The sequence below is a fragment of the Drosophila tropicalis genome, unplaced genomic scaffold (genome assembly GCF_018151085.1).
Source record: "Drosophila tropicalis isolate 14030-0801.00 unplaced genomic scaffold, ASM1815108v1 contig_952, whole genome shotgun sequence".
Classification (NCBI taxonomy): Eukaryota; Metazoa; Arthropoda; class Insecta; order Diptera; family Drosophilidae; genus Drosophila; species Drosophila tropicalis.
The window spans coordinates 551,282-572,007 of NW_027173453.1; the positions used below are offsets into that span (position 1 = coordinate 551,282).

Below are 20,726 nucleotides of genomic sequence, written 5' to 3' on the forward strand. Positions count from 1 at the left end.
GAAATCATCGGTCTCCCCCCGCTCCCCCAAAAAAAAAGAAAATACAGATACGGCATACAGCTACAGACCACGATCATGACGAAGAACGGCAACGACGTCAACAACAACAACAACGAAAGCAACAACAGCAACAACGTACGGCAAACGGAGCGTAAGCAATGTTAACGAGTAACAGAATAAAAAAAAAAAACATCTAGAAATTTTAGTTCTAAAAATAACAGCTGTACTCATTTTCATTTTCAAAACGGAAAGCAAACCAAACGCAATATGAAACAATTAACTAAAACAAAAACAAAAAACCAATAGCTAACCAAAACAGAGATCTTTACTTCTAAGCTTTTAAAGGATCTAACCTTTAGGTTTTCGAATCTTTCTAACGGTAATTGAGAGCTCTGTTATTGATTTTTCGTTGGTCTGACCTGCTCTTCATAATATAGGACTAAGAACTTGCATAAATCATCATCAATATCTCTCCGTAAGAACACCTGGATTTCAGATACGATAAGAGGTTTATTGCAAACTCCAGGAAAAATGATTTTCCCGAAAGCTAAAGATATCAAATTTATTTAAATTTGACGAGAAATAGTCAAATTACACGTACATATTAACTTGACCAGTAGCGAGCGAGATAACAATCTCATATTGTCGGGGAGATGATGATGAAAGTAACTCTGCTTCATTTATGCAAAAGTCATTAAAAAGCTTTGGCCACGTCCTTTGCTATGTACATATGGATGTAGGAGCTGGAGATAGATGATGTCGATTCAGGAATCCTTCAAGTGATATGTATCAATGAGGTAACCCCGGTAAATGCAATTTCATTCGGATTGCTTACAGAAAATGAGAGACAAAGTATGGGCACTCCGATTTGATGTATGTACATGTATGTATGTGTTCTGAGTGTGTGTATGTATGTATTTCAAATATTCTCCGATAGAGGGGAAACGCGGCTAATATGAATAACGAAAAAGCATTTACAACGTGCCAAAGTGCTACTCGGGCTGCTCCAGCGTTGGCAATCCCAATTCTGATTTTGATTCCAATCCCAATCCCAAACACCACCAGAATATGATCAGTTCAGGCAGCTGCCTGCTTTGCCTGTACCAAAATGGAAAACGGAAAATGAAAAACGAATATAACACAAAAATAAGTAAGAGAGTACCGCCACATAGTGTTTTACCGATACAGAGATACATACACTTGTTCTTCTTTTTCTTTCATTTTGGATTACAAATAGAATACGATCGTTGCCAGTCATCAGTCTACATGTATGCGTTCATACTCGTATATGTACATATGTATACACTCTGTCTGTACATACATATGCATGTACGATCTACATATATACATACATATATGACTCGTCGTCTCTATGTGTGAATTCAAAAATACCGGTGGGGCCACCGTGAGTAAATGTTAAAAATTCAACACAAAAAAAGCAACAAAAATTCGTATCGTATCGCTTTCGAAAATGATTATATATGTACCTACATAGTGACAAATCTTTTCGATCGATTCGACAACGATCGATCGACAATCGTGTATGGCGACACGTGATTTTAGCGATAACCATCCCGAAAAGTCCCCACACACTAACTAATCAATGAAAATTTCAAGCCGGGAACAAAAAGATACACACATACAGACAGACAGACGTTGATATGTATGTGTGTGTGCGTTTGTATATTGGGTACATAGGGTACACTGGGTAGTGGGGTATGTATGTATGTGGTACATTAGCCGGTTAAAGGTGTAACGGCCGAGTGCAGGGTCGTCGGTTGTCAAAAGCATTCTATGCATATATCTGCATATTGCGCAAAACGAAATTTGAATATTCACCGCCCTGGTTAGCCTAGAATATACATAGGAAATAGACTAAAACTAACGTACGGAAATGAAGGGAAATTTTGAAGCTAAGGTAAGAGATTCAAACTTTAATCCCAAACAACAAATGATGTCAATTTTAGGTAGTTCTTTGTCGACATGGATTAGTTAGTTTAGTTTGTAATTCGATCGATCGGTCCTAGGGCGCTACTAGAGTTTGTTGGATCGGTTATAGAGCCTGACAAAATCATTGGCAACTACTTGGGGTGCCGGTGACGCTGCAATGTGGGCACATACAGATCTGTGTGTGCGTGTGTGCTTGTGTGTATGTAGATATTTGGATCTATTTTTATGCTACGATTTTTCCCACTCCAATTCATAAAATTGAATCCCTATGCCACGACCATTCCAGTACCACCAACAACTAACCAACTAAGAGGGTGCGATTATTGCTCTTTTTCAAGAAGATCTAGATCTACATATACATAAATACATGCACACATGTGCATTTACATATACATACACATATGTACATATGTGTATATGTGTCTCGTCATCTTTCCTGTGTGTGTGTGTGTTGGATTCCTGAAGTAGGAATCGCAATGGAAGTAACTGTTTCGCTGTTGCTCTTATGGTTTGCTGCTGCTTCAGATTCTGCTTGAAAGACAACCGACCGATCGACCAACCGATTCTATAAGTAGACATACATATGTATTTATGTATATTTATACATACACACAAACGCTCGCACACACACTCAGACATAAACGCTTGAAGATGGCAACACATGTGAGACAGAGAAAGAGCGAGGCAGAGAGATGGAGACAGAGAAAGAGTAAGGGCGAAGGCGAAGGCGAGGGCGAGGATGAGGGCGAGGGCGAGGGTGTGAGAGCAGTCGCAATCTACTAAGTTAAAGCACAACACCAACACCAAAAACCAGGGACCCGAGTCGACGCCTGAGGAGCTACTACTAGCTACATACATACATACTTAGCTAGCTGTCGGCGAGCAAACGTTCTACGAATTTTTCGTCGTTTTTGAAATCAAAAAAAAAAAAAAAACAAAAATCCGAGCAAGCACATTCTGTTCGGAATCCGTACGGGCCTAACGATCGTAGCAATAGCTCACTATATAGCCACAGCAACAGCATGAGTGTTTTTGAATGTAAGCACTTGTGTGTGTGTGTGTGTGTGTATCTGTGTGGCGTTCTTATGTATGTATTGGTGACTGCCGTTAGTATCGCCAACAGAGAATCGCGCGCTGCGGAAAAAGTTCAGTTTCAGTTTCGTTGTTGTTTGGTTTAGTTGGTTAGTTTTTCTTCTTAGTTGGTTTAATTGTATATCGGAGAAAAACGGAAAAGAAAACGACGATCGATACCAAAACAAATACAACGGATACAAGAGAGCAAAAGAGAGAGCAGGAGAGACCATTTGTAGTAGTAGTAGTAGTAGTAGTATTTGTATTTGTATTTGTAATAGTAGAGAGGGCAATAAAATTGGCAATATCAACGACAAACAAAAGGAAAAGCTGCAGCAGCATCCCAAATAACTGTCAAATTCGTTAGCCGCAAGAACAACAACGTGCATAAGATACAGACAGTGTGAGAGAGAAAATGATCGCAAGAGAGAGGGACAAGTAAACAACGCGAAATAACTGTAAATGCAGCTTAATGCCATTGCATGCAAGCGTGCATGAGTGTGAGCGTGAGTGTGTGAGGACGAAAAAAACATCCGTGCGTGAGAGTTAAGTGAGATAAAGGATGAAATTAGCGCGAAATCGTTAGAGATCCATTATATTGCATTTGTATAATCAAATTTCTGGTGTGTGTGTGTGTGTGTGTGTGTGTGTGAATGTGATGTGATTTCTTTTCGTGCTTTTTGTTTCTTCTATTTCGTTATTATTGTATTGCCGTAGCCGATGAGCCGCCGTCTAAGGCTAAAAGGTTAACTTCTAAATATTAATAGTCGTTCGTTCTTCTTACTCTTCTTGTTTTTGTTGTTGTTGTAGTGAGTGTATGTAGTTTTGTTCTTGTTGTTATTATTTTTTGGTTTTTTTTGTTGTCAACAACAAAGTACATACATACATACATATGTACATGTATATGTACAACCAAGAACAAAAATCGTATTCGTTCATTTTGCTTCACATCCAGAGAGCATGAGTGAGCGGGATAGAAACACATTTTACATACATACATACATACATACATATGTGCATACAAAGTGCGTTATTTTTAAACGGTTTTTGTTGTTGTTGTTTTTTTTTTATTCCTTTTTGTGAAACGCTAACACCGCCAGCAGTCAGCAGATTCATCAACAGCAGCAGAATCACAGAATCCAACAATAATAACAAGAGCATCAACAACAACAGCAACAGCAGCAACGGTAGTTGCAGCAGGAGACGCCGCATTTAGTCTCATTGTGGGGAGCAGACGCCAAGCTATAACGGCGTACCAGCAGCAGAGAGTTCGCAGAAGAGAGCGCAGCAGCTAAATAGAAGGAGAGACAACGAGAGCGATCTTAACGCTACGTTACGCCTCCCCGACAGAAACGGTTAGGAGGAGTGGCAGCAGCAGGAAGTGCAGTAGGAGGAACAGCAGCAGCAGGAGGTGGAGGAGGAGGAAACTGATTTAAAAAGCTGCTGACTTTAACAAAATTTTCAAATGGTAAGTGTGCAAACACATACACACAATGCTAGGAAGAATGTATGTATGTATGTACATACATACATGCATGCATGCATATGCTGCAAATGCAGTTAGATCAAAATCCAAAATGCATTACATATATGTATGTATTTATATACATAGACACACACATACATATGTATGTATGTACATACATGTGTATGTCAATGAATCCCCCTGTTTATAACACGTAGAGATTTTCTTGGGAATAAACACATATATGTATATGTATGAATGTATGCACATACATTCATATCCCGGCTCCAATTTTCAATGGAAAATCCATTGATCACCCTTAGATTCAGTAATTTCTGCAATACTCTCAATTTGTTCAGAGTACAAAATATTAAAACTATACGGATACTTGTTGTTGGTAGTAACTGTTTCTCTCGAATTTCTCGAATATCTGCCTAGGATAAAGACAAATAAACTTTTATAAGGGGTGGCAAATATCAAGAATTCATTAAATGTATACAAAATGGTTTATAGGGTCTCATCAGTGGCATAAGATACCCTTGCAAAAATGATTTAAGGACTTTCTCAATAACTTTCATAAGTGTGCCGAATTTAATCAAAATCGGACAACAAGCTACATATATAATAGCTGTCAAATAAACTTATGACTTATGTTCCAGCCTAAGATTGTAGGCTGTTCAATAACAATTGTAAAAGAAAAACCTTTAAAAACGGTTTACTCAAAAACGCATAAAACTATTGACTGAACTTAGTAAAAGTTACGGATTCCGAGCTTCTATTGTAAATGCCATCAGTAGAACCTGGTCTGCGAACGCCTCCAATCAGCAAACCTTCGAATAGCCGAGCCGTTTTTAGTCAAAAAGAACATTTTAATGCAAAACACGTCACTAGAGTTTGGTGAAGATACAAAAGATAATTTTTATAAATAGTTGGAACAGAATCAAACGACATAAATATTGATTACAAAAGATGTTTTGACTTAAAGTACAGAATGGAAAGATGAGAAGTTCTTAAAGGACCCTTTAGTAAAGTGTCGTCCCGTGTTGCAAGTTTCAAAAAGATTGGTTTAAGACCATCTACGTAAAAACGTGTTCCATAAACGAGAACATCTTTTAATTGAATGAACATTATTCATAGCAAAGATAGAAAGAAAGAGAGTGAGAGAGATCTTGCAATAAGAATCCCTTTAATGAAGAGGGAGGATCGAAAAAAAAGTGCAGGACTGCAACATCAAACACGGGCGATAGTTCTAGGCAATAGTTGGCAGGATAATAGTTGTTTTTTTTTTTCAAATTAAAACCTTGACTCTATGTGTCACTTATTGGATCTGATTATTACACATTTCAAAAATTGATTCTTATAGCATGGAAACGAATTAATTCCCTTTTTCTGCCAAACTTTCAATGTCTCTAAACTAATCCGAATTTTGTTCCCACACAACATTGGAATCTCAATATAAGACGGATATTCTTGGTTGGGAGTATAGGAGATACGAGGGCTGTTCAAAAGTTATCGATCCCCAAGAGCATGCTGCTGGCGGCAAGGATAACCCTAACATTTAAGTTTAATCCGGTGTTGGACTAAGTATAGATGAAATTGTGGTTCTGACCTACCTTAGAATTTTCTAATTTTCTTTTCTTTTCAATGTTCTGAATGAGGTCAGACCCAAAATGATGGAAATTCTCGGTCTATTGCACTCTGTTTCAAAGAAATCGGTTCAGAATTAGGAACGCGTTTCCAAAGAACCCAATATTCAATATTCTCAATACTGAAAAGAATAGTGTAAGATACAAAAAAAGTGTTCCAACCCCTTTCCGAGCTCTTCCTCCTGAGTCCTGCACATGGCCCTGTTTTATTGATTATGATAGCTAATCGTAGATTTTTAAACTGCCATCAAATTCTATAATTTGTATGTATTTTTATTCCTTTTCGACTAGGAGACGAAAACGCCACCGCCAGTGAATGCCAGCTATCATCATCAGCGCGCTCCGCGGACGCCGGAAAGTTATTTTAATGTTCCTGAATCTGTGGCCCTGTTGAATATTGTGAAATCGGAGCGTATCCAGAGTGCCTTCCAATCGAATCGGAAGAATCATGCCAGCGTATGGGAAATGGTTGCGGAGGTCCTTAATCGGTTCAGCGCCCGCAAGAGGACGGCAAAACAGTGTTGCAATCGCTATGAGAATCTGAAAAAGATCTATACACAACTGAAAAAGAATCCGGAACGACATGTGCGCCGCAACTGGCCGTATATGTTCCTCTTTAAGGAGATTGAGGAGCAACGCGGCGAATGCTGGGGCTCGAATGGTAAACGTCTCGCCCTGATCTCAAAGAATCACAATGAACTCTCCTACTACCAGCGGCGCAGGCAAGCAGCCGAGCTAGGTGTCCTGCTCAACAAGGATAATCTGACGCCGCATCAACACAGTCTGCTTCAGAGCCTATCCGCCCAGAGTCATGCCCACTCGACAGACTCGTCCCAGAGCGGGGCCAGCAAACTGGAACGCTTTTTGCCCAATCATTTTGTTGAGACTCAGCTGGGTGGGGGAGGGGGGTTGCCGACACCAATGGCAATGGCTTGGCCGTGGGCCTGCCCGCGGGAGTCTACGATGATAGCCCTCTACAGTTGCAGGTGGCCGGCGCTGTGGCAGCAGCAGCCGCTGCCGTTGTGGCACAAAAGCGAGCACATGAACTGCAGCTGAACAACGGTGGCGGATCGGCGTGTGGACCAGGAGGAGGTGTTGGTGGAGGAAATGGTGGTGTTGGTGGTATTGGCGGTGGCAGCAACAGCGGTATCGGTGGCTGTGGCATTCAAGTGCCCGACGACGAGGATGAAGAGGAGGGGCACAGGTCTACATTTAAGGATCATCATGGACATGGCCATGGTCTGGGGCATGGCATCGATGAGCCACCCGAAGCTGCAGACTACGAGAAGGATTGCAATGGAGCACTTAATTTGCACCATCATCATCATCACCAGAACAGCAGCAACAACGACAACAACATATCCATGAAGTAAGTAATCCTGAAAAGTCATCGGCATTTTGGCCACGTTAATCATTACCACTTGATTTCAGATCAGAACCACTCTCTGAAGGTGAATTTAATCCTGATGACATACAACTGATGCAGACCAATTACAATGGGTAAGTTGGACTCGATTCCTTTAAATTCCTGCTCTAGTAACGCATTTTTCCCTGCAATTTGTGTTTCCCCTTTCAGCACACAGAACTTTTATTCGTCCAGCATAGATCAAAACATATTGCATCCAGATGTCATAGTGGACACAGATAATCTGTCCGACTGCAGTTCAAATGCCTCCATAAAGAGCGCTGTTGGTGGAGGGGGAGCCAAAAAGGAAACTGTCCACCTCGACCGATGGCGATAGCACCAATTATGAGTTAATTGAGTATCTAAAGCGAAGGGAGAAACGGGACGAAGAGCTGCTCAAGCGTATGGATGCACGTGAGGAACGTTTTATGAATCTCCTGGAGCGCACTGTCATTGCCATTGAGACATTGGCCGCTGGCAGATCAGAGCCAACCTCATCATCAGTATCAGCAGCAGCAACTAAAGTTCCCCCGATAACTGCAACGGCAACAACAACAACAACATCAGCGCCAGTTACACCGACAACTCCACCACAAGCAACAACAACAGCCGAGTCATCAGATACAACAAGTCAAGAGACTAATAACCAAACAAGGGCATCATCTTCACCTCTATGCTTAGCCACGTCAACAACTCCTCCACCCGCCGAGCAATCCAACGTCAGTCCTTGCAGTCCTCGTAGTCCTAGTCCCGTAACTGCCACCAGTGAGGACGTGATTGTCCTGGTTCCCGACGAACAGGAGGCGTAGAAGGAAAGTCCTCTTTCTCTCTATCTCTCCGCCCTCCCCCACAAAGAATGCAGTGCCAAAGACGAGCTACGTCTCGAATTTTAATTGAGATTTTGCCACGTTTACTTAAAGAAACAAACAGAAAAAAGCCAAAAACCCAAGTGCTTATACAATTGGACTACTCGAATAGTTGAGGAATATTGGCCATCGCAATGTTTGCGTCAATAATAATTTTATTTAGATTTAAGTTATTTTTTTATTATTGTATTTTAATTACTTTCCCTCTCCCTCTCTCTCTCTCTCGCCTTCTCTGTTTTTTTTGCTACACGTTTTTTTTCCTTCTTGTAATTTAATTTGGATCCGCCTGCTCAGGCGAATCTGGGCTAGTCTTTTGGAATCCAACAAAACCTTTTTACATGTTAATTTTAATTAGAGCTAAAATGGGGCTCAAAATGCATTTGTGCAGGAACCAAAATATATCTCTATTTACACCAAATCGAAATCAAGACTTTCAATATCGATCCAAATGATCTACTCAAAAACTTATACAGGCCTATTCTCGTACAATTGTTTTTAAGTGCAAATTAGTTTTATTTATGTTTATTTAAATATGTATGAATAGTGCAAACGATTTCCAACATTATTTGGAAACGACAAAATCAATTCACAATCGAAAACGAGAACAGACCTAATAAACATTTAGTTTTTTTTTTTTTTTTTTGGTTTGTACCTTTCTTCAATTTATTTACATTTAATTTGCTTGGTATTTTTTTTTATGCCTGTTCTTCATCATGTCTTTGGCAGGCTGGTTCTTTTTAGTTTTTGCAATTTTGTTAGTGATTAAAAGCTTCAGACGATTCTTAACCTGATCGTAATCAGCGTGAGCCATAACCTCCGCTTTGGACACCTTAAAGAACTTGGCTCCCTCTGAAAAGAGAAACAGAAAGAAAATAAATGCGCATGAGAGATTATAATTGATTTTTGGAGATGGTGATGCTTTGCACATACCCTTGAGCCTTGGATCATTTTTTGGTATAAAGAATGATTCCATTTGAATTTTATTCGTCTTTTTCTTAGACTGTTTAGTTGCATTTGCTGGTGCCTCATTTTCATTGACCTCTATTTGTGGCTGCTTTGCAGATTCTTCATCGTTTTCACTGTCCGACGAATCGTAACTAAAGGGATTGATGGAGGCCACCAGATCCAGTTTGTGTGCATTTGATTTATTAACCAAAACCGTCTCGTTGTTTAGTTTTTCCAATTGCCCTTGTCGTTTGGCCAATTCCTCGTCATGGGCACTGCCAAACATGTCCAATAAACTGAAGCCTTCGCCACGCAAATTTAATGACTCCTTTAGTGTATCTGTGACCATGTAGAACGCAGACTTGGATACTACAGCTGGAGCTGGAGTAGGAGCAGAGGCAGATCTTTCATTATTGTCCTTCTTATCCTCTGGGTGCTCTTTTGTAGTTGACTTCTTGCGCATAAGCTTCTGGTGGTCCTCTTTGGCCGGATCAAAGCGAAGCATTTTTTTTTTTTTTTACTTTCACCCTTACTTCCAGATTCGTTTGTTAGCTTGTGTCCAACCACTTGTTCTAGGATGCCCATTTGCCAATTGCGTTCATTTTCCTGCGGCTGGGATCTATCTTCGTCATCATTTTCGGCCTCATCTTCTTCGTCATCGACAAAATTTCCCGTTATACGGAATCGAGGATCCAAACTCTGTTTACTTTGCAATTCGACTAGACGTTCTCCCTTTTTACCCGCATATTGAGGCAATAGAACGTTCTCATCCTCTTCCTCGTCATCGTCCTGGTCAGCAGCAAAGATATCTCTTTTGGGATTTTTTGCCGACTTTTTTCTCTGTCTCTTCCTCTTCTTCGGCATCGCTGAATTTGATACGTTTTGATTGAATTCCCTCAGACGAGAGCGCCATTTGTATGGCCGATTTCTTTTGCTGATGTTCTTGCCTCATTTTGTTTTGCGACTCCTTGCGTTTCTGTTCCGCTTTGCTTACAATTGCATCCTTTGAAGTGCGCTTGTCGGACTTCTTGTAATTTTCAATCACATGCAGAGGCTTCACATCGTGCTCCTGCTGAATAACAATTTTGCCGTTATGGATGGAGTGTGAGGCACGTTTCTTGGTGATTAGCAGTTCGGGGGCAATCTCATCATCACCGATTTCTTCATCTTCGCCAAAAACTCGTCGTTTATTTTGCGTATTTTGCTTGAGCAGCTGGGAACTGTTTTCATTATACTGTGTGTAATCCGACTGCTGTTGGTCCTTCTGTTCTTTCTGCTGATTCTCTTCCCGCTCACGCTTGAGCCGATCCAAGAAGGACTCTTTAGCCAGAGAAACTTTCAACTTAGCGCCATGTAGTTTTTGCCAGTTCAGCTCATTGACACCTATCAGACATAAGATGTATTTTTTGTTTCGGAAATCGGATGTCATTACTTACAATATTGGGCGTCATCCGTCTGAACAGTGACAAAAGCTATCACCTTGGCCGCCTGTGTTTCGTCTTCATCCTTCCTCTTCAGATCCACATGTTGCACTTGGCCATAATCCTGGAAAAGGCTTATTAGGTCGGATTCGTTTGTTCTGGAGGGCAAGTCTGTCAAAAAGAAACGTGTGCTGCCCATTCTGAATTATACAGATGGAAACAAAAATATATTCTTGACTCCAAGTGCACGTGTATAAATATATCAAGCAACCAAAACACAACAATAACAATAATAGTGATGGCAGTTAGAATGGCACTCAGTGTTGCAAAGCGAATTCACGACAGCTACTAAAAAGCTAAATTAATCATATAATTTGGGTTTTAAATAATTTCTTACTTATATTAATTGAATTTCAATAAAACAGCGATCACAATGGGTACATATTTTTAAGAAATTTATGCATATATATTTAACCATATAAATTACCAAGCCAAAATGACATCACTATCGCATCTCATCATTGCAGTGCTGCAAATCGAGCAATAATTGTTAATTGCAGTGACATTGTCGCACACTGCGCATATTTACACTTACAGACGTCACATAGTGACACCAAATTTTTATTTTTGTTTTTTTCTGGCTAAACAAATTGTTTTTCAAAAGTACATTCGGCCATTGCAAAAGGAATCAATCAAGAAGCCATGGAAGGCGCCGCCGATAAAAGAGGAAAGTCCATATCGGCACCGACAACTGCAACATCTGCAACTACAGCTACAACAACAACAACGGCGAGTACTATAGCAGAGAAATGGGGCTTTCCGCTCCAGGAGTTGTATCGAATGGCCTTCACTTTCTACAAACGTATGTTAAGGAACCACAAACGATAACAGCATCGTAGAGATCATTCGATAATATCATCTTTAATTTTCCCTTTTAGAGAATTCGGGCAAAGCCATACATCTGTCTTACGAGGACAATTTGAAGTTGATCGCATTTAAGCAGCAGGCATCACTTGGACCCTTCAATACCACTCATGCCCCGGCTTTAGGTGTGCTTGATGTAATTGGGCGGGATCGTCAGCAGCATTGGCAGCTACTTGGCGACATAAGTCGTGAACAGGCAATGGAGGGATTCATTGATCTGCTTGACACCATGTGCAGTGCATTTCGTCCGTATATCGAGGCAGTGCGTCAAAATCGTGATGCCACACTAAAGGCAGACCTGAAGCGCATGGAGCAGGAAAAAGAAGAGCGTATGAAACGGGAACGTGAACAGAAGGAGCTACTCGAAGAGGGCTACAAAGAAGAATTGCAACGTCGCCAATTGCAGGACGCACTTAACAAACAGACGTATCAACAATTCAAGGTATTGTCAATCAATAAAGTCGTTGCTAAGAGAGTAGGAGGTAGAGAGTGCGTGCACCTGTTGTCTAGCCCCGGCCAATGGCCAATAAATAATTCATGTGAATGGTCGTGACCTAATTTCCAATTTAATTGTTTCTCTGTCGGTCTATTTCGCTTTAGCTTTATGCAGAGAAACAGTTCCCCGGGAATCCAGAACAGCAGGCTGTCCTCATTCATCAGTTGCAGCGTGAACATTACCATCAATATATGCAACAATTGCATATGCATAATCAAAACCAGGAGAGAGAAAAGGAGAAAGACAAAGAATGCGTACAGGGACACATCCAGAGTCAGAGTCAAGTTCAAAGTCAGGGTCAAGGACAGAGTCGAGGCAATAACAATAATAATCCAAGCGATTTAACCAGTGCAATGGAAAATTTACAACTTCATGAGTTTGAAGCACAGCAACACGGTCAGGGGCAGCTACAGTTGCAGGAGGCGCCCATTCAGTTGCTAGAGAATGATCATGTAGCAGGCGATGATTATGATGACTATGTTATGATTCGACCGGCTAAAATCTGGACGCGACCCGACATTGAACAGTTTAAGACTGAAGTATCCGCTGGTGATGGCGATGGAGTTATTACCATTGGACACGGCGACACAGTTACGGTAGGATTGTTATATCAATCAATCTTAAATTATCATCTGTTGTCAATATTACTATCTCCCATTCTCACTCCGCCCCATGTACAATATAGGTTCGCGTGCCCACCAATTTGAATGGTAAATGCATTTTCTGGGAATTCGCCACGGACAACTATGACATTGGTTTTGGCATATATTTCGAATGGGCTAAACCAGTGACCAATGAAGTCACTGTCCATGTCAGCGACAGTGATGAGGATGAAGATTGTGTCGATGAGGATTATCTATCCACCACTGAGGATCTGGAATCGGGTGGCTCGTTATCGCAACAGCAGGATCGTCATGCTCTCAATAATCCAAATGTAGCAGCAACCAAGGCACCCATTTCCATTATTGTCCCCATCTATCGCAGGGAATGCTACAATGAGGTCTATGTCGGGTCACATTCCTATCCAGGCGAGGGTGTTTATTTGCTGAAATTCGATAATAGCTATAGTATTTGGCGTTCCAAAACACTTTACTATCGTGTTTACTACGAGCGCTAATCCAAGAGAGGCCAAACCCGGAGGAAACCGTTGAAAAAAAGTAATAGGAAAACATTAAAACTGAGGATGAAAAAACCCCCAGAAACACTTCTCGTAGAAATTTATTAAAACCGACAACTTCAATATGTCTGTATGTGTATGTGTTTACCGTCTGCGTCTGTATCTATGTGCATGTAAAAACATCAATTCCTTTTTTATTGAATGGATTTTATAATTTATTAATTAGTTTTAACAAAATTTCAAAATTCGAAATTTTAAAATAAACCGAAGTATATATCGATAGCATTATATCGATAGCAGCTGACTGACAGCAGCGCTGCCAGATGTAGCCAAATCGCCAAAATTCGAAATTGTTTTGCTTTGATTATGTATGCGGCGACCACATCCCGGAGAGTCTTTCCCCATCTTTGCAATTTGCGTCACCGAATAAGCTATGTGGCTGGCATTGAAACCTCATGTGATGACACTGGCATAGCCATTGTTGACTCCGATGGCCGAGTGCGAGCAAATGTATTAGAATCTCAGCAAGAGTTCCACACGCGGTGAGTGCCAATAGACGACGACATGAAGCATATTGCAACCTCATCCACTTGCAGCTATGGTGGTATCATACCTCCACGTGCCCAAGATTTACATCGTTTACGCATTAAGGATGCATTTGAACGTTGCCTGCAGGAGGCCGGTCTTGCGATGGAAGACTTAACAGCGATTGCTGTGACCACTCGACCCGGCCTACCATTGAGTCTTCTTATCGGCCTACGATTTGCCCGCCACTTGGCTCGAAAATATAACAAACCTTTGTTGCCCGTTCACCATATGGAAGCTCATGCTATTCAGGCGCGTATGGAACACATTGCCGACATTGAGTATCCCTTCCTCTGCCTGCTCATCAGCGGTGGGCACTGTCAACTGGCCGTTGTGAGGGGTCCGGGCCGCCTAACCCTGCTTGGTGAGACTCTCGACGATGCCCCTGGCGAAGCGTTCGATAAAATAGCTCGGCGTTTACGTCTGTATGTGCTGCCACAGTATCGCCTATGGAACGGTGGTCGTGCCATTGAACATGCCGCAAAGTCTGCTCAAGATCCCCTAGCCTATGATTTCCCACTGCCATTGGCTCAACAAAGGAATTGCAATTTCAGTTTTGCTGGCATCAAGAATAACTCATTTCGGGCCATCCGAGCACGTGAGTTGGCCGAACGAACTCCTCCGGATGGTGTCATCAGTAACTATGCGGATTTTTGTGCCGGCTTATTGCAAGCTGTTAGTCGCCATCTAATGCATCGTACCCAGCGCGCTCTCGAATATTGTTTGGACCCGAAAAACAATTCTTTCGGCGACGCCAACCATCCCACATTAGTTGTCTCAGGGGGCGTGGCCAACAACGATGCCATCTTTGCCAATATCGAGCATGTGGCTAAGGCATACAACTGCCGATGCTATCGTCCATCGAAGAAATACTGCTCAGACAATGGTGTAATGATAGCCTGGCATGGAATAGAGCAATTACTATACGACAGCGCCAAAAATCTGAGATACGATTTAGACAGCATCGATATACAAGGACAAGCTGGCTTCCTGAACACATCTGTGGAGAATGTGACCAGCGCGGCAATAAAATGCAAGTGGGTGCAGCCACTCGGTCTAGTACCATCTGTTGCCCATACCTGTCATAGTAATGCTTAAATAGTTTCGCCCAAATTGGACTTTTTTTTTGTAAATAAACGTATAGTATAAACTAACTAAAATGAGTTTTTGTAAATAGAAATCGCTTTCTATACACAAAGGAAGTCTTCTAAAGTGTAATTTTCTACCATCTTTATCTTGATTGATTTAAATTCTTCGAATTCTTAAATATTGTATTCCTGTCCTATTAAATGATGAATCCTTCTTACGTGTAGGACATATGTATAAAATCATTGATTTTGTTGTTTGTTTTTATTATATTTTTGAAATCAATAATGTCAATGTCTAAAATCTAAAAAAAAAAAACATGTAAAAATTGATAATGTATACATATAAAAATATTAAAAAATGCATTAGTTCATAATTGTTTTCATCTTTTTTCATGTTGTTGTTGTTGTTGAACTGCAATACAATTTTTTTCTTGTTGCTGTTGTGTTGCTTTATTGTTATACTTTTCGGATTATTTATATATATATATATATATATATATATATATATATCGATTGTAGATTTCAATTGTGGTAAACTGCAACATCGTGTTTATGCTTTTGGGTATCTTTCTGTGTTTTTATTTTATCCCGTTTTTCTTTTTGCTCATAATTTCAATACTCATACGCACTCTTATACATAATTGATGTTTTTTGTTTTATTTTTTGTTGTTTATTTCATATATTTTTTTTTATAGCAATTTTTCTTTTTTGTTATTGTTGGTTTTGCTAATTTATATAATATTATATCAATTATAATATATATATATATATATATATACATAAATATATATATATATATATATATATATTTGCTTGGATTGTTCTCTGGACTCTTTTATTTAATTTAATTTTGTTTCGTATGAAAGTAGCTTTTATGTTTTTTTTCTTCTTTACTTATATATAAATGTGTATATATATGTATGTATAGCTACATTTTTATATATATTTGTTGTTATTTTCTTGGTTTTTTTTGTTTTTTTTTTCCTTTTCGCTATAAATTGTTTTTTTATATTTTTATTATTGTTGTTACTGTTTGTTTTCTCTGTTTACTTTAAAATACAAAAGGTCGAGGAAAATGTTAAGCTTAATTTTGAATTAAGAATACGATTTGTGTGTTTTGATTGATTGAAACGATTGAACGAGAAACAGATATTGAGACACAATATATATATGTATACATACATATGTATATAGATATATAGTTGTTAGATCGATAGGGACAGGGAGGATCATGTTATGGTGTTGATACTGATGACTGGGCTGGACAGAGTTCCGAAAACGAGTGCAACTTTTGGGCAATAAGTAAGCAAGTACGAATATATATATTTTTTTATATATATATTGTATATATACATATATATATATGTGTGTGTGTGTTGTGTTGTGGTATAGGATAGGGGGTTTGCGTAGGGGAGGGGGGGACTACATTTGCTTTTGTTTAAGCAAAATTATAAGAACTTGCATCTCCTTTTCTTGGATGGCTCTGGTGGCTCGAGTGCAGCTAAAATCGCTTCATCGAAAACGTTTTTTAGACCTTTTTGTGTCAGAGCCGAGCATTCGACATATTTAACGGCCTTCAGCTCTTTGGCCAATTTTTCACCCTGCTCCATAGTGATTGGTTTCTGCTTATTCTTGGCCAACTTCTCTAATGTGCTCGTCTCGTCACGTAAATCGATCTGTGTGCCCACCAGCAAAAATGGCGTCTTCTGACAATGATGAGTTATCTCCGGTACCCACTGCAAAAAAAGGCGAAGATATATTGAGAAATAGAACCCATATGCGTGATTACAAATCGCACTTACCTTTTCCTTGACATTCTCAAAGGAACTGGGACTCACTACAGAGAAGCAGACAAGGAATACATCCGTTTGGGGATACGACAATGGACGCAATCTATCGTAATCCTCCTGTCCGGCCGTATCGAATAGACCCAATGTGTAGGGCTCACCGCCAATCATAACCGTTACGGCATAATTATCAAATACAGTTGGCACATATTCCGATGGAAATTTGTTGGTTGTGTAGGAAATCAGTAAACATGTTTTACCCACAGCTCCATCGCCAACGACGACACATTTGATGGTTTGCATCTTGCTCCTGCTCCTGCTGCTGTGTTGGAAAACTCCTGCAAGGGGAAAAAGAAAAAATGCATTTGATTAACTGGTTCTCATATATATTTCGGCCCCTCTTCTGCACTTAAGCAACGTGACACGGTTTAACCCTTTCTATATGGCAATTCACCATTCAGCACAAAGAAATTCATACACCTCCCTTTCAAGCACATACACCGCCCCCAGCACCGCCACACACACATACAATCAGTGGAGAATTTATATCTTAATTACTTTCCCATTTACCAGGAGCGAAATGTGTGCGAAACTTACGGCCAATAGGAATGACCTCTTGAATATAGTAATCTTTCAAAAATGCAATCGATTTATACATATAAATTTGAAATAAGGACGAACCTTCTATCTTTTAATATCCAAAATAGCTATATAGAAAAAAAAAAAAAAAAATTAAATGTATTCATTTAAATACTTTAAAGTTTACAAATGTATTTAGTAGAACGAGTTAGTCACTAGGCCTACTAGTTACTCGTTTGTCTGTTATTATTTTCACTGTTAAATGGAATTCTGAATTTAAATAGTCACTTCTGTTGCAACACCGAAACGTCTTGAGACATCAAATGATTGGTAAATAAAAAATTCGTTTTGAATTTGTTATCTATCGCTTTGATTCCGCTCCTGTATGCACTTTGTGGAAGGGCGGGCTCTGTGGTCAGCAGGGTATGAGAGATAGGTGTGGGTGCGGTTTTTGTCCTTGGCCCTTAAGAATATGGTTGTGCAGAGGAGAGGAGGGAAGCCGGGATCAATTAAGGGTTGGGCTTGCCCATTCTCCTCCTCCCCCTCACATTGTCCTTTGTTTTCCCTCAATTCTATTCCCCCATCTTAGCCACACATGAAAGACAGAGAAGAAAAAAAAAAGCCTTATCTATGGGTAGGAGAATTGATATTTGTATCTGAGGCCAGACCAAACCGTCGCCAACGACCACCGCCACCGCTGCTGCCGCTGTCGCCGTCAAGCCGTTGAATGATGATGACTCAAACGCAGAACAAGCAGAAAAGCAGAAAAAAAAAAAGGAAAAGATAAGCAGCAAAAAATTCTAATACAAAACTCGCACACACACGCACACATACATACATGGAACACTAAGGGGAATTACTTTAATAGTGTCCGTGTTCTTGTGTGTGTAGCGTGTGGGTTGGTTGACGCCGACTGCAGCAGCACTGCAACGGCCAATATGCTAATTTATGTTGACATACACACACACATATATTATGGCAATGTGTATTTGTTTTGCCCATTATAACTGTCTATATAATAATGATTTGGAAATCAAAATATACAAAATATTTGATGAGATTTCAATTGGCCTTAGGCAAGAATAAAATTTGGAACCGAAAAAATAAAAAGAAAAAAATCATTTGTCACGCTCACGCTCACTAGCACTCACACAGACGCAAACGCACACACTCCGCCACAGACAAAAATGTTTCGTTTCGAGTTCGCATTCGTATTCGTTGTGTTCGTCACTTTTCACTTTAGAATTTTCTCCTCTTTCTTTGTCATTATTACTATTTCCGGCTTTTAGCTAATGACCGGCCGCAAAATTGGTTCACACTTCATTTTACTTACAATTAATCAGTTGCAAATTTGTGTCTTTTTTAATAGGTTTGAATTTGCGTTTCTCTCTCTTTTCTTAACTTTTTTTTTTTTTTTGGGTTGGGCTCGAGATGTTTTTTTGAAAACTAATTTTCTTTTGTGTGTGTTCGTGTGTGGTGAAAAGTTGTGGTGAATAGCAGTCGCTATCGACGTTATCGGAGCAAAGTTATCGTTATCGGACCACACTCATCGTTATCGAGAATATCGGAACAAACCTATCGTTATCGACATACTGAAAATACTAAATATTTGTCAGATGTTTTAGCTGTTTCACACTAACGCGTTTTTAGATCCCCCTATCCCCAGGTTCCCCCTCCTTTATAAGTAGAACAGAACATTTCTTTTTTTTGTATTTGCATTTGTTTTAACTTGTATTTAAAGTAATAATTGCGTAGACTTAATAAAAACGAGGCAATTCAATTAAAGAAATTGCCTGAGCGTTGAGACAAGCGTTCACAGCATGGCTGGATTTGTGAAGACCAGGTGAAGAAGGAATTTGTCCATTGACTAAATAATTACTACGACTTAACGGCTGCACACGCAGAAATACATATGCATTTTTTTTAAATAATAGGAAAAAATTGTGTAAAAGAGTTTTTTCTCCGCTGAATCTGAATATAATTTCGACATGATCCTTATCCTTGATACAGAAAGCGAAGCCGTGAAGATGAACTGCCATGTGATTCAACGCCCTTGTCGAAGCGTATTAACAATTTACATTTAAACTATGACGAGGGTAATAGCAGCAGCAGCAGTAATTGCAGTTTACCATCACTAGCCAATAGCAGCAGCAACAATGACAACAATAATTATATAGTGCCCGTATTTTCGGCTCTGGCAGGAAATGGATTAACTTCATCAAGAGTGGATGAACATAATTCCAATACAGATGGAGGACCAGGACCAGTTTATGGCTACAATCCGGAATTAAGTGTTGAACAGAATCCCTATTATTATGCTAAAAATAAAATGTTATACGATTTGCATGTGGAGCGTGTAAAGCGTAACACTCAATAGCTTTAAATTCCTATATAATTTTCTAATAATATAAATAGATATACATATAAACAATACAACACACACAGAGAGAGAGAAAACCATGTGTAGTACGTAATACTCTCTATCGAGATTTGTAATAAGAATAACTTTACAACAAATATTTTACCAAATGTAATTTAATCACTATGTGAATTGCTGTTAGTGCCAATGTCAATGGAATCTCTGATTGGCATGCGTCCAAAAAAATGTTCATTCTTTTTAAGCTTTATTTAGTACAACGATTTGCTCACCGATTTTGGTCCATGTTTTGTGTTTGTTGTATGTTTCCAAATGTTGCCTGAAGTAAATATAAATCATAAGTATTAAGCCACAATTACGAGTAATAATTAGCAATAGTAATATCTAATAATAATAGACCAAAAGCAAATTTTGAAAACAAAATATACATATGTATATATATACATATATACATACCGCTTGTGATTCTAAAAAACAGCCTACAACAACATACAAATTCAACTAATCACATACAATTCTAAGCTTTTTTAAAGAAAAACAGCAACAACAACAGCCTGGCCTGCATGCACATTAGAACATAATATATTTATAAAGTTAAATACGATTTTTCCTCATTATAAATATATATATACACTTACATTGATAAGCCATATGTGTTTAAGGGAATATACTATTAAAGAAAACCGTATTTATTCATTTTTAAATCTGTTGCAGTTGTCCGCTGAATCTAAGCTCGATATTTTGAACCGATGATGGAGATTTTCGATAACCGGGGCTAACTTCGACCGCCCCGAAGTTTATATACTCTTGCAAGTTTATTTTGTTAATCTTTCCCCACCTAAAACGCACTATCTAAAAAGTCTAATGTTTGCGTAACAACGTCCTACTAACTTACCATAGGAAATAACGAAATTATTAATAAAATTCACAGTTTTCGACCGAAACTCTTACGGTCTACAGACATGAATTCGAATTTTAACAATGTTTTTGCGACCAAAACTGTT

At 39.3% G+C, this 20,726-nt stretch overlaps 6 protein-coding genes across 7 annotated transcripts; 4 read left to right on the plus strand and 2 right to left on the minus strand.

The window, feature by feature from the left end:
- The first annotated feature begins 3,681 nt into the window (after positions 1-3,681).
- On the plus strand, positions 3,682-8,827 carry meso18E. Its single transcript, XM_068302232.1, is given in 7 exon segments — positions 3,682-3,766; positions 4,125-4,489; positions 6,424-7,030; positions 7,033-7,501; positions 7,564-7,632; positions 7,709-7,817; positions 7,819-8,827. Coding segments are annotated over 6 exon segments (1,785 nt in total). The 5' UTR covers positions 3,682-3,766; positions 4,125-4,486; the 3' UTR covers positions 8,347-8,827.
- On the minus strand, positions 8,655-11,049 carry LOC137586230 (probable RNA-binding protein CG14230). Its single transcript, XM_068302233.1, is given in 5 exon segments — positions 8,655-9,252; positions 9,334-9,867; positions 9,870-10,183; positions 10,185-10,731; positions 10,785-11,049. Coding segments are annotated over 5 exon segments (1,755 nt in total). The 5' UTR covers positions 10,969-11,049; the 3' UTR covers positions 8,655-9,076.
- A 290-nt stretch (positions 11,050-11,339) lies between these two features.
- LOC137586192 (Golgi resident protein GCP60) lies at positions 11,340-13,649 on the plus strand. Its single transcript, XM_068302172.1, has 4 exons — positions 11,340-11,631; positions 11,708-12,135; positions 12,294-12,785; positions 12,875-13,649. The coding sequence occupies exons 1-4, from the start codon at positions 11,472-11,474 to the stop codon at positions 13,304-13,306; spliced, it is 1,512 nt and encodes a 503-aa protein (XP_068158273.1). The 5' UTR covers positions 11,340-11,471; the 3' UTR covers positions 13,307-13,649.
- On the plus strand, positions 13,649-15,222 carry Tcs4 (Threonyl-carbamoyl synthesis 4). Its single transcript, XM_068302173.1, has 2 exons — positions 13,649-13,848; positions 13,903-15,222. The coding sequence occupies exons 1-2, from the start codon at positions 13,673-13,675 to the stop codon at positions 14,987-14,989; spliced, it is 1,263 nt and encodes a 420-aa protein (XP_068158274.1). The 5' UTR covers positions 13,649-13,672; the 3' UTR covers positions 14,990-15,222.
- Positions 15,223-15,226: 4 nt separating this feature from the next.
- Positions 15,227-18,836, minus strand: Cdc42 (Cell division cycle 42). 2 transcript variants are annotated; one of them, XM_068302175.1, is made up of 3 exons: positions 18,679-18,836; positions 16,782-17,104; positions 15,227-16,715 (listed from the first exon to the last, which is right to left on the minus strand). In XM_068302175.1, exons 2-3 carry the CDS (start codon positions 17,067-17,069, stop codon positions 16,428-16,430), a joined length of 576 nt encoding a protein of 191 aa, XP_068158276.1. In that variant the 5' UTR covers positions 17,070-17,104; positions 18,679-18,836; the 3' UTR covers positions 15,227-16,427. The 2 variants fall into 2 exon arrangements, with proteins under 2 accessions (XP_068158276.1, XP_068158275.1); XM_068302174.1 differs by lacking the exon at positions 18,679-18,836 and adding an exon at positions 17,364-17,486.
- Positions 18,837-18,972: 136 nt separating this feature from the next.
- On the plus strand, positions 18,973-20,410 carry LOC137586195 (uncharacterized). The gene is made up of 2 exons (XM_068302176.1): positions 18,973-19,188; positions 19,356-20,410. The coding sequence occupies exons 1-2, from the start codon at positions 19,166-19,168 to the stop codon at positions 19,720-19,722; spliced, it is 390 nt and encodes a 129-aa protein (XP_068158277.1). The 5' UTR covers positions 18,973-19,165; the 3' UTR covers positions 19,723-20,410.
- The last annotated feature ends 316 nt before the right edge of the window (positions 20,411-20,726 follow it).

Bases quoted from the DNA above. Each gene is read 5' to 3' on its own strand.
- LOC137586192 (XM_068302172.1), top strand. From the start codon at position 11,472: ATGGAAGGCGCCGCCGATAAAAGAGGAAAGTCCATATCGGCACCGACA. The intron at 11,632-11,707 runs GTATGTTAAGGA...TTTCCCTTTTAG, and splicing joins GGCCTTCACTTTCTACAAAC to AGAATTCGGGCAAAGCCATA. The intron at 12,786-12,874 runs GTAGGATTGTTA...TGTACAATATAG, and splicing joins GACACGGCGACACAGTTACG to GTTCGCGTGCCCACCAATTT.
- Tcs4 (XM_068302173.1), top strand. From the start codon at position 13,673: ATGTATGCGGCGACCACATCCCGGAGAGTCTTTCCCCATCTTTGCAAT. The intron at 13,849-13,902 runs GTGAGTGCCAAT...ATCCACTTGCAG, and splicing joins CAGCAAGAGTTCCACACGCG to CTATGGTGGTATCATACCTC.
- Cdc42 (XM_068302174.1), bottom strand. From the start codon at position 17,424: ATGTATAAATCGATTGCATTTTTGAAAGATTACTATATTCAAGAGGTC. The intron at 17,105-17,363 runs GTAAGTTTCGCA...TTCCCCTTGCAG, and splicing joins AGAGGTCATTCCTATTGGCC to GAGTTTTCCAACACAGCAGC. The intron at 16,716-16,781 runs GTAAGTGCGATT...CTTTTTTTGCAG, and splicing joins TTGAGAATGTCAAGGAAAAG to TGGGTACCGGAGATAACTCA.
- LOC137586195 (XM_068302176.1), top strand. From the start codon at position 19,166: ATGGCTGGATTTGTGAAGACCAG. The intron at 19,189-19,355 runs GTGAAGAAGGAA...TCCTTGATACAG, and splicing joins GCTGGATTTGTGAAGACCAG to AAAGCGAAGCCGTGAAGATG.